The 13,234-nt window shown below is 44.1% G+C and overlaps 1 protein-coding gene across 4 annotated transcripts in view; it reads right to left on the bottom strand.

Annotated features, from left to right (window-relative positions):
• Positions 1-13,234, bottom strand: part of TAX1BP1 (Tax1 binding protein 1) — a 160,157-nt gene that overhangs the window by 98,779 nt on the left and 48,144 nt on the right. For all 4 annotated transcript variants that reach the window (XM_077491348.1, XM_077491350.1, XM_077491349.1 and 1 more), the window contains exons 4-5: positions 9,658-9,845; positions 4,961-5,119 (exon numbers count right to left, since the gene is read on the bottom strand). In XM_077491348.1, the coding sequence (XP_077347474.1) occupies positions 4,961-5,119; positions 9,658-9,845 (347 nt within the window). The remainder of the gene's footprint in view (positions 1-4,960; positions 5,120-9,657; positions 9,846-13,234) is intronic.

Here is a 13,234-nt window from a genome sequence, read left to right as displayed (position 1 = left end):
ATAGCACCTTTCAGGTACTTCAGCCACTTCCCTCTCTGTCACTCTCCTCTTTCGAAGCACACTACATTCGTCTCTTCACTCCAATTTCTCTAAGAATAGCCGTGATCTACAGGCCCCCTGAACCAATATCAACATTTCTTGATGACTTCTCTGCCTGGCTACCCTACTTTCTTTCTTCTGAAATCCCCACAATCATTCTCTGGGATTTCAACATCCCTATTAATACTAACACTTCTGCTCCTTCCAAACTTCTCAGCCTAACCTCCTCCTTTGACCTGAAACAGTGGATACATGATCCTACTCACTCCGAAGGCAATATCCTTGACCTCGTTTTCTCTCACCTTTGCACTCCATGCAACCTCTCTAACTATCCATTCCCTCTCTCTGATCACCACCTTATTAGTTTCACTCTCTCCCTCTCCTTCACCTCCTCTCCCTCCAACCGCATTAAAGTTACCCGCAGAAACCTACGTCATCTCAACCCTTCTCTACTCTGCTATTGACAACCTCTACGACAAAATCTCACCCCTATCCTGCACCAACCTAGCCACTTCTGTCTACAACACTTCACTTCTGGCCTCTCTGGACTCACTGGCCCCCCCAACTACACACAGAATCAAGCCCCGACCCCTTCAACCTTGGCAAACAGATGTCACTAGAAGTCTGAAAAAAACTTAGTCGTGCTCATGAGCGCCTGTGGCGCAAGACCAAGTCTCAGAGAGATTTCAACCAATATAAATCTGCCCTCCAAAATTACAATTCTAGCCTCCTCTCTGCCAAGCAGAACTATTTTATCACTCTCATCAGCAACCTATCATCCCATCCCCGTCAACTCTTCTCTACTTTCAACTCTCTACTTCGTCCTCCACCGCCTCCACCCGCCAACTCACTCACTGCCCAGGAGATTGCTAATCACTTCAAACAGAAGATTGATACAATTCGCGCAGAGATCTCTACTGTTCTGATACCCTCCACGCTTTACACATTATGCCCACAGGCACAATCATTACTTCCCTCTTTCAACCCCACCACTATAGACGAAGTTGCTAAACTACTTGGTAATGTCCACCTTAGCACCTGCCCTCTGGATCCTGTTCCCTCGCAAATGCTGCGTTCACCCTCTGGCTCTATGCTACACTCTCTAACTCACATCTTCAATCTCTCCCTCTCTTCTGGCATCTTCCCCAACTCTCTAAAACATGCACTTGTCAAACCCATACTTAAAAAACCCTCACTGGACCCATCCAATCCTAACAACCTACGCCCCATCTCCTTGCTCCCCTTTTTATCCAAACTACTCGAACGTCTGGTCTACAACCGACTGAGTGTCCACCTCGCTGATAATAGCCTTCTTGATCCCCTTCAGTCTGGATTTCGTCCTCAACACTCCACAGAAACTGCTCTCCTAAAACTAACAAACGATCTACTAACGGCCAAAACCAATCGACATTATTCTGTACTCCTCCTCCTGGACCTCTCTGCTGCCTTTGATATGGTTGACCACCCCCTCCTTCTCAAAAAACTCCACACCTTTGGTCTCCGTGACCTTACTCTACGATGGTTCTCTTCCTACTTATCCAACCGCACCTTTAGCGTTTCTTACAACTCTACTTCCTCCTCTCCTCTTCCTTTCTCTGTTGGGGTCCCCCAAGGTTCTGTTCTTGGACCACTCCTATTTTCAATCTATACCTCCTGCCTGGGTCAACTGATAGCCTCCCACGGCTTCCAATACCACCTCTATGCTGACGACACCCAAATCTATTTCTCTACCCCTCAGCTCACTCCCTCTGTCTCCTCACGTATCACTAATTTACTATCAGATATATCAGTCTGGATGTCACATCACTTCCTTAAAATCAATCTATCCAAAACCAAACTTATAATTTTTCCTCCCCCATATACAATGAGACAACAAAGCTCTTAATTCACTCGCTGGTCATCTCCCGCCTCGACTACTGCAACTCCCTTCTCATTGGCTTACCTCTACATAGTCTATCACCTCTTCAATCCATTATGAATGCCGCTGCCAGACTCATCCACCTTACCAATCGCTCGGTGTCTGCTACTCTCTGTCAATCCCTCCACTGGCTTCCGCTCAGCCAAAGAATTAAATTCAAAATACTAACAACTACATACAAAGCCATCCACAACTCTGCCCCCAGCTACATCACTAGCTTAGTCTCTAAATACCAACCTACTCGTCCTCTTCGTTCCTCTCAAGACCTCCTGCTCTCTAGCTCCCTCATCACCTCCTCCCATACTCGCCTCAAAAAAAAAAAAAAAACCTTGTCCGGAGAAGAAAATGTGAGCTCTACCATCAGTCCTGTGTCATGCCAACAGTACAGCATCCTCAGACCATGTGTGGAATTGCTTCTTATCCAAGCGAGTGGGTGCGTTGTGTTTGATATAAAATATAGGGCTGTGGAAATTAAAGATTCATTTTTTGATCGATCAAAATTCTTTTGATCGGTACTCACCTCTCTGCCGGCTTCCGGGTCTTCAGGGAGTCCTGTCGCAGATCCGGTGAAGTCACGGACATCAACGTCACTGGACTCCTCCCCCCTTCCCCAAGTGCCTCCGTCTTCTAACGAAGGGAAGGGGGGGAAGGGTTGTCACCAGCTGCTGCCCTATGAAACTAACACATTTGTCGGCTTTACATGCTGTGTTTTTATCATCTTTATTGGAGTAGTTTGTGTTTGAACACAAGAATTAAATCTTATACTTAAGCGGTGAGCACTTAGATCTTTTCTTTCTACCCATGACCTGGCATCCTTGCTGAGATATAAGGAGACGTGAGAAGTTTATGGCCCGTGTTAACCCTTTTGATACCCGCTTGCATGACCACCTTTTTGCACAGGGGTGCATGCCATAAGGTGAGAGTGATTATTTAGACCGGAGGTGGAGGGATCGTCGCGCTACTGTGGAAAAGAAAAATTACTTGCGTCAGTGCTACAGTTTGAAATTAAAACGTATCTGCGTAACTGTGAGGTTAAGTCATGGATTGTGGAAACTAATTGGTGTCGGGTGATGGTATATAGTGTATACCACATTTACCACTGACTAATGCAGAGATGCAAGGAGATCAGCTAAAAGTAGTTGGATCTGTATGTGCATTATAATTAATCAAAATGAGTCGATTAATCGATTAAAAAAAATCAATTAATCGAACATGAAAATTTTAATCAGTAACAGCCCTAATAAAATATGATCTTTCTATAAGACTGACATAGAATTCTGGTTTCATAGATACAGAACTTCTCAAACAAATGCTGTTGGATACAATGGGGAACGTAGATACTATTGTTGTATTCCTTTGGCAGTTTGAGAACAGTCTATTGTCTCTATAGCTACAGTAAACAGGCAAGAGAGTGCCTTTAAAACTGAAGCTACCAAGATGTAGCTTAGTTGGTTGTTAAGGTAATCAAGTTTGTACCATTGTGAACAAGCTGACAGATAAAAGGACTTATGATGCCTTAAATACAAGAAACTTCAACATGGATTAACACCAGAGCAAGAGGAAGAATCTGTAATCAGCGAACAAGAAGGTGTCGGATCTCCAGAAGCCTCATTGTCAACAGAGATCATGAACACACAGTAACCAGATTTAAGAAACTTTTAAGTGTATTTCTACTGTTTCAAACCATAGGCTGTTTAATTGCTAGGCATTTTGCTTGTTATAGATATCTGTCAGTCTTGATTTGTATTCCTAATATTGTAATAGTTGTGTGTGTACAGCATTTTTGTCTAGTAAAAGCACATTTATACACTGCAGAGGTCTCAGCTTCATTGCTTATACCACAAAGTAACCTTGCTAGATAGATGCAAGCAAAACAGTGGGCTCAGCCACAATTTTGCCAAAGAACACAGCCATGAATAAAGATTAGTACAAAAACATCCTCCGAGAGAAATTTCTCCCAACCATCCAAGAACAGTTTGATGAGGAACATTGCCTTTTCCAGCATGATGGAGCATCTTGCCATAAAGGCAAAAGTGATAACTATGGTTTGGGGAATAAAACATGGGAATTTTGGGTCCATGGCCAGGAACTAGCACAGTATACTTTGGCCACAATTTATGAAAACGTTTTTTTTAATTGAATATGTTTTATAACAGAAAGTATAAAATATTGGTGGGGGTTCATAATTTCTACTCATTTTTGTTTATATAATTAAAAAACACAGTGGTGATCAAATGCCACCAAAAAAAGCTTTACTTGTGTAAAAAAAAAAAATGATATATATATATTATATATACACATATTTAATTTGGGTACAGTGTTGTATGACTGAGCAAATGTCAGTTAACGTAAGGTGTTTGCCAACAACCACAGCCAGGAAGCCTGTACAAGTCAATGACAGGCTGGAGCTGTAGCTGTCCACCTCTATAAGAATATTTTCACACATTAAACAGTTAAACACAGTCAGAAACAGATGATCAGTCCCAGACACACGCTTTCTATTTCCTGTCCAGGGACAATCGCCTAACTGCATATATATTTGTTACAACAGCGTCCATACCTTGTACAGGCTTTCTGGCTACAAATGTCCACAAACACCGGGGCTCCTGATTGCAGATATCTGCAGTATACCTACCACACCATGGCTGATCTTAAGTGTTGTAAGCATGCAAGTCTGTAGAGGAATGTCAAGCTGAAGACCAGCAAACGGTTACTCACAGGTCCCAGAAGTGGATCATACTGGAACTTACAAATAGTGCAACAAAGATTCAGGGCAGTGCAGGTATAGTATGCACTATTTATCCTGGCTACCCACCTTATTCAGATCCCTTGTTTTTTTTGTTTTTCTTAAAAGCAGCAGTGAAACTCCACTCAAAACAAATGATTCGACTTTAGGAGCGGATACTAAAGCTAATACCAGAACAAGGAAGTGTGAAGAGAAATTTGCTTAAAAAAAAAAAAAATGGCTTTAATAAAAATGTAACATGTCCACTTTGCAGTTACCTCTCGTTCTGAAGATAGTTGCTCAGAATGCTCTCTTTCACGTGACAGCTCACTCTCCAAGTTTTCCACTTGTTGCCTAAGTTGGGCCGTCTCCTTCTCTAGAATGGTGGTTATCTTCTGCAGCTCTTCCTTTTCTTTCATTGTCTTTTCTATTTTCAGCTAAAACATAAAACACAACTAACAATGAAAAACGGTTTCCTTTAGGCAAGGAGATTCAACTTAATTCCATAACTAGCAATGTCTGAACTATAATAAAGAGAAGGCATACCACTTGGATGCTGGTTTCAGATGAACAGACTATACATAGCATTCTGGTGCAGGATAACTTTTTACACATTAGGGATAGCAGTCATAGGTCAGAGGTAATCTGAAGCCTGACAATTTCAGTCCTTTAAACTGCTTGTCATCATGCACATTGTGTCCTAGCTTCTGACAGTGCACTGCAATAGCAAACATCAGGGTAGTTGATTATGTACCTCCATATTGGCAATGTATTATATACCACAAGGAGCAGGAAAACAGTGTGCCAGTGAGAACTAAAGGCAACCCCTGTTCATTTTTACTGCTGTCTGTGCCCCAATTGGGGAGATTCACCCTCTCTATTTGTCCAGTTTACCATTAGCATTGAAAGTGAAAGTAAAAGAAACTTCCACATTTTGGGTTGTCCCCAGAAAAGTAGTAGAGGGGAAATCTTCCAATGGGTACACTTGTTCTGGTGAGCTGGGGGTCCCCAAGGGATTCCCTTATCTGCATGGATTTACATTCATTTCCTGTTTGACTATGAGATAGGAAGTTAAGGGAAATCTCCTAAATGGGACACAGATGACGAAAAAAAAAAAAAAATCTGACAGGGGTTATAACCCTCCCTTGCTCTATCCAGAATGAAAAAAAAAGTTTTGCCTATACTTCTACTTTAAATGGCAGCAACCTTCAGATTTTGGTGACCTCTGACCCTTGACACTCAAGCTGAATTCTCAGACACAGACGAAGTAAGAAAAAGGTAAAGAGAAAGCAAAATATTACATTTTAAAAGTAGACCCAGTAATGAATGGGCCTCGAGACCTTTTAGAGAATAAAAAGACTGGTTAGTATGGAGCAATACAGACAGTGCAAGACAGATCCTTTAGAAGGCCCAAAGGCTGTTGATCATTACTTTTACAGAGACTCCCTAAGACCTTCCCAGGAAGTTGCCATTATATCCCTCCTTCCTGGGCTTATGAATAACCAGAAAAATATAATATTACATCAATTCCAAATGCCTTCCAGCTAACAGCCTCCTTTTTGGGAAACCTGTTCTTCTCCCTCTACTCTCCTCTGACATAGACTGAGAAACGAAATACCCTCTACTGCCAACTGGGAAGTTACTCCACAACCCCATCACCCCCCTTCACATATCCTAAGATATATTGAACCATTCAACCTCCTAAATCCCCCTCCCCCCACACCTTTTATTTTTCCTTCGTGGGCCAACTTTTCTTTACCAAGTTGCAAATCAAACATGGCACCTTTCTTGTTAGCTCACCAAAAGATTACGACTTTCAACCTTTTATCCATCTATGAAACTACCCCTTCATACAAGAACCATTACTGATCTTATGCTCAACTAGACAACCTTCCTGGAAAATACAAACCATGTACATTCTGTTTATCCTACTTACAGTTTATTATTACCTTGATGCCTTACTGCTATACAGTGATATTTACCTTTCGCCTCACTACTCCTGAAGGTCTTTTTTTTTTCTATAACTATATCCCTTTTATTTTTAAATAAAAACAGATTTAAAGTGATTATAAATTAAAAGAATGACAAATAATTGTATAAATAAAATGACAAACATGTCTATACTTAAAGTGACTGTAAAGGTTTGTTTAAAAAAAAAAAAAAGAAAGAAAAAAAAAAAAATAACAAATATGTTATACTTATCTGCTCTGTGCAGTTGGTTTTGCACAGAGGAGCCTGATCCTCCTTTTCTCTGGTCCCTCTTTTCTGCTACGGGCCCCTCCCTCCTATTGAGTGCCCCCTCAGGCAGCAGCTTCCTATAGGGGCACATGAACCAAGTCAGAGCTCCATGTATCCATTCAGACATGGAGCTCCGACCCGGCCCCCTTTCTCCCCTGATTGGCTGACTTTGACAACCGCAGGAGCAAAAGGAACTACAGCTGTATCATTTTTTTTATCTTAATGTATAGAATGCATTAAGATAAAAAATCTTGTGCCTTTTATAACTCCTTTAAGTGCTCCGTGGAATGGAACTGCACAGAGCAGCCTCGAACCCCATCTTTTGAGGCCCGCCGGCACTCCTGGCACCTCTGCTTTGTACAGTGCCCCCATTGGAAGCCGCCTCCCGTAGGGGCATTTGTGCGTGATCGTACCTATAGATAGCAGCACTCTGCCCCACCCCCCCCACCACTGGCTTTGATTAACAGCAGTGGAAGCCAATGACTCCGTGTGCCCCAGCAAAGCCAGTAAGACCCAGGAGTGAGGGGAGAAGAGGTGCAAACGTGCCCAGTGCTGGATCGAATGAGGGCTTAGGCAAGGAGTGAGGGGCCAATACTGATGCCTAAACTGTTTTTACCTTAATGCAAGGAATGCATTAAGGTAAAAAATGTTTCAGATTTAGGATCACTTTAACTATAAAAATACCACTAACTCTTATGCCGCGTACACACGATCAGACTATGCGGCGGACCAGAGTCCGCTGGACAATCCGCCCATGTGTGGGCTCCGGCTGACTTTTTCTTTCCAAGTCTGGAAGACAAACCAGCCGTCTATGTGCTGGTCCGCCGGACTTTTGAAATGAACGGACTTGCCCACACACGGAGAAAAGTCCGTTCATTTTGAACGCAGCTCCAGGTAAATGGCACTAGCAAAAGGAGGTCAATGTGGCTGCCTCCTTTGGCGAGATTGACACCTCGGTAGCCCCGTCACCTGGTATGGACTTAAAGGAGAACCCCTAAGCCAAAAAAACGGCGTGGGGTCCCCCCAAAGTCCATATTAGACTCTTATCCGAGCACGCAGCCCAGGCGGTCATCAAAAGGGGGTGGGGACGAGTGAGCCCCCCCCCCCCCGAGCCCTACCAGGCTACGTGCCCTCAACATGGGGGGGTGCTTTGGGGAAGGGGAGGCCCCTCACCCCAAAGCACCTTGTCCCCATGTTGATGAGGACAAGGGCCTCTTCCCGACAACCCTGGCCATTGGTTGTCGGGGTCTGCGGACGGGGGGCTTATCGGAATCCGGGGGCCCCCTTATTAAAGATAACAACACCCCAACCTATGTGAATGAGTATTGGGGTACCATGTACCCCTACCAATTCACTTGGTGAAAAAAAAGTGTAAAGAAAAAGACACAACACATGTTTTTAAAATAATTTATTGGACAGCTCCGGTGGTCTTCCATCTTGGGGGGTCTTCTCGCCGGACTCCTCCGCTATCTTCTGCTCTTTTACTAGCGGAGGAGCCTGGCTTTCTTTCTTCTTCGTTGCTGCCGCCGTGGGGTCTTCTTCCGACTTCGGGGGTCTTGTCCCCCTCTTTGGTTCTTCTTACCGGGCCTCCGCTATCTTATAGCTCTTTTACTAGTGGTGGCCTGGTCTTCTGTCACCGCCGCCTCTTCTTCCGACTTCGGGGGTCTTGTCCCCCTCTTCGGTTCTTCTTGCCGGGCCTCCGCTTTCTTCTTCCAGCTCTTTTACTAGCGGTGGCCCGGTCTTCTGTCACACCCCCCCCCCCCCCCATGTTGAGGGCACGTGGCCTGGTATGGCTCAGGAGGGGGCGCTCGCTCATCCTCACCCCCTTTCCTGACCGGCCGAGCTGCATGCTCGGATAAGGGTCTGATATGGACTTTGGGGGGACCCCCACGCGTGGGGCTTTCCCTTTAAATCCAAACCAGGTGATGGGGCTAGCGAGATGTCAATCTCACCGATGGAGGCGGCGACATTGACCTCCTTTGCTAGTCCCGTCTACCTGGAGCCGTGTTCAAAATGAACGGACTTTTCTCTGCGTGTGGGCAAGTCAGTTCATTTCAAAAGTCTGGCGGACTAGCGCCATAGTCCAGTGGTTTGTCCGCTGGACCTAGTCCGCCGGAGAAGTCCGGTCGTGCGCGGGCAGGTCCACTCGTTCGGAAAGTCCGGCGGACCTCCGCTGCAAAGTCCGTCGGATAGTCCGATCGTGTGTACGCGGCATTAGAAAAACCATCAGTGTTGTGTTAATAAAGCCATAACTGGATTAAATGAAAAACTTTTGATACCAATGTAAAGTCTCTTTGCTGTGCTAAAAGGCCTTATTTAATTTGATTTGTAAATTAAAAGGAGTATCAGAACTTTCAACAGAAAACCTTGGTAATGCTCATCTAATTTTCATAATTTAGACCATTATCCATGGCTTTTATCTGCAATCACAATATATGCCCATGATATTCTGGAATCCAGTTGTAAAGAGGAGTTTAATATTTCTTACATTAAAATTTACACCATTTTGTCAAAGATCAGACAGAAATGTTTTTTGTGCTTGGGGTCCCTGTACTTTGTAATGTCGTAAAAGACACGTCATTTTGCCGCAATAGATCAAGTATGTCGATTGTATAGAGTAACCCCTCAGCCATAAAAGAAAAAAACAATTAGTTAGATACACGAGAAAGACTAGAGAGGAACATATAGAGAAAACTGCAATGCAAAAGGTATGAAACTATAAAAAATACTGACATACCTCCAGCAAGCCAGCTTTCGTAGTCACCACCAACATGTCTGAATGACCTTCATCTTCCATGGTTAACAGCTCATCTACAGGAGATGATGTACGAAACTGGAAAGGTGTGCTTGCTCCCCGGATCTCACCTTTATGTGTCACATAACAGAACTGATAAAACTCTCCATCATCGTTAGGAAGATAGTATCCTAAAATGTGAAAAAAAAGTTCAACATGCTGTTAATGCCAAAAACTTTAGAAATGGGTGTTCCTCAAATGAGATAAAAATAAAATGTTTAATCTTGCTTTTCTGGTGTTTAAATGTAACTCTACTCACTCTTGAAGCTTGGTCATTTTTATTTTAATGAAACCTGTAAGAAAAAAAAAAGTACTTGCTACTTTAAAAACAAGTCCACAATGGGAACTTTCTAACTTAAAGAAAAACTCCAGGAAAATAGAATTTCTGACTTCAGTTTCATAGATTACAGCACAAGCCCTTTAATCATTATGACTGGTTTATATGCAGATACCTTCACGTGAATGGACACTGGCAAAAAAGAAAGGCTGCAGACATTCCCCTACAGCGGATGTAAAAAGTCTACACGAAAAGAGACAAAGATAAATATTTTCAGAACTTTTTCCACCTTTAAAGTGACCTATAAACTGTACAACTCAGTTGAACAATAAACTGAAATCTTTTAGGCGGAGGGAAGTAAAAATAAAATAACATGGTTGCATAATTGTGCACAACCTTAAAGTGGTTGTAAACCCTTACAAACCACTTTGACCTACAGGTAAGCCTAGATTAAGGCTTACCTGTAGGTCCAAGAAATATCTCCTAAACCTATATGATTTAGGAGATATTTACCTGAAGACAGCCACCGCTGTCGACGGCGCATGCACCATAGACAGCGGCGCGCAGGCGCACTGGGCAAGCCGCAGCGATATGCCAGGAGTGTCGGCTCCCGTGCGCATGCGCGGGAGTGGCGTCATCGCTGTTCCGGCGAATCACAGCGCCGGAGCAGCGAGACCCACCAAGAAGATGGACGCTCGGAACTACAGGGGACAGCGGTGATTTCGCTGGCTCCTGTGTCAGGTAAGTGACACATAATGGACTACTATGCGATGCATAGTAGTCCATTATGCTTTACCTTTGCAGGTAATCAAAGAGGAAGTAAACCCATGAGGGTTTAATTCCTCTTTAAACTAATACTTTGTTGAAGCATCTTTTGATTTGATTACAGCACTCAATCTTTTTGGGTACGAGTCTACCAGCATAGCACATCTTGACTGGGCAATATTTGCCCACTCTTCTTTGCAAAAACACTCCAAGATTGTGAGGGCATCTCCTGTGCACAGCCCTCTTCAGATCACCCCACAAATTTTCAATCAGATTCAGGTCTGGGCTCTGGCTGGGCCAGTACAAAACTTTAATCTTCTTCTGGTGAAGCCATTCCGTTGTTGATTTTGATGTATGCTTTGGGTCGTTGTCATGCTGAAAGAAGAAGTTCCTCTTCATGTTTAGTTTTCTAGCAGAAACCTGAAGGTGTTGTGCCAATATTGGAACTGTTCATAATTCCCTTTATCTTGACTAAGGTCCCTGTTCCAGCTGAAGAAAAAAATCCCCAAAGCAGAATGCTGCCACAACCACGCTTCACTGTTTATAGTGTTCTTTTGGTGATGTGCAGTGTTTGAGCCAAAAATATCTTCGGAATATATATGGAATTATGGCCAAAAAGTTCAACCTTGGTTTCATCAGACCAGAACGTATTTTCCCACATGCTTTTGGGAGGCTTCAGGTGCGTTTTTTCAAAATTTACCCGGGCTTGGATGTTTTTCTTCGTAAGAAAAGCCTTGCATCTTGCCACTCTACCCCATAGTCCAGACATATGGCATCTATCTGGCTGCCAGATATTCCTGAAGCTCCTTTAATGTTGCTGTAAGCCTCTTGGCAGCCTCCCTGACCAGTTTTCCTCTAGTCTTTTCATACATTTTGGAGGGACGTTAGTACTTGGTAATGTTACCGGTGTACCATATTTGTTGTCTTCACTGTGTTCCATAGTATATCTAATGCTTTGGAAATTCTTTTGTACCCTTCTCCTGACTGATACCTTTTACCAGTGAGATCCCTCTGATGCTTTGGAAGCTCTCTGCAGACCATGGCATTTGCTGTAGGATGCCACTAAGAAAATGTCAGGAAAGACCAACTAGAACAGCTAAACGTTATTTGGGGTTAAAGCGGAGGTCCACCCTAAAGTGGACCTTCCGCTCATCGGAACCCCCCCCCCCCTCCGGCGCCACAATTGGCACCTTTCAGGGGGGAGGGGGGTGCAGATACCTGTACAGCACAGGTATCTGCACCCACTTCCAGGATAGCTCTCTGCGGAAAGGGGCGTACATTACGCCCCTTTCCGAAGGTCCCCCGCTGCCTGCTGGGAAACGCACAGATCCCAGAGGCAGCAGGTCCATTCTTAATGCACAGCGCGACTCGCGCATGCGCAGTAGGGAACCGGGAAATGAAGCCGAAAGGCTCCACTTCCTGATTCCCATACCCAAGATGGCGGCGGCAGCACCCGAGAGACGATCGAGAGATCGGCTTCGGGTGCCGACATCGCGGGCGCGCTAGACAGGTAAGTGTCACTATTTTAAAAGTCAGCAGCTGCAGTATTTGTAGCTGCTGGCTTTTAAAAAAAAATAAATAAAAAAAAATAAAATAAAAACGCGGACTCCCGGCGGACTCCCGCTTTAATCAGAGGCACTTTAAAATGTGTGCCGACTCCTTTTTAACAGGAGTTTGAATGTGATTACTTAATTCTGAACACAGCTACATCCTCAGTTTTAAGAGGGGGTGCACATTTATGCAACCACATTATTTTTTTTGCCCCCCACCCCCCTAAAAGATTTCAGTTTGTTTTTCAAGGTGGAAAAAGTTCTGAAATTATTTATCTTTGTCAATCAATAGAGAGGCCATAGGAACAGAAGGAAGAGACCTGTGTCCTGTACTGTACTCCAAGAAATAGATTTTAGTGGGAAACTTTAATTATTAGGACTGACATCCAAAACCAGTCCAACTGAGGGGTGGGCAACACCTACAGGCCCACAAATGGTTTGAGAAGGCTTGACAGACTCAGAGCAGCATGTAGCAGAGATGATCGGAACATCCACCTGGTAGAACGTAACAAATATGTCAATAGAAGCCCAGGTGGTATCCTTGTGCATATGAGAAATATAAGCCTAATGCTGAAAACCACACAAAAGCATAGATCTGGTAAAGTGTGCTTTAAAGTAGAACTACCGTATTTATCTGTGTATAACACACGCTTTTTTCCCCTTAAAATCAGGGGAAAATCGTGGATGTGTCTTATACGGCGAAACCCCCCTGCCGATCTCCGTTGATTGTGAGTGGAGCGAGCGCCGCCAAAATACACATAGCCGAGTGTACTCGGCTCCTCTCACAGTCACGCCCAGTCCTGCCCTATGATGGACGTAACACAGGGACTGGGCGTGACTGAGCGGAGCTGAGAGGAGCCAAGCCTAGTCGAGTTTACTCGGCTATGTGTATATCGGCAGCGCTCGGCTCCTCTCGGCTCCTCTCGGC

The sequence above is a fragment of the Lithobates pipiens genome, unplaced genomic scaffold (assembly GCF_037356315.1).
Source record: "Lithobates pipiens isolate NorthernLeopardFrog02 unplaced genomic scaffold, aLitPip1_a1.2 Scaffold_19, whole genome shotgun sequence".
NCBI classification, from domain to species: domain Eukaryota; kingdom Metazoa; phylum Chordata; class Amphibia; order Anura; family Ranidae; genus Lithobates; species Lithobates pipiens.
Note: the sequence above shows the minus strand (reverse complement) of the source record. Positions and strands in the feature narration are given on the sequence as shown.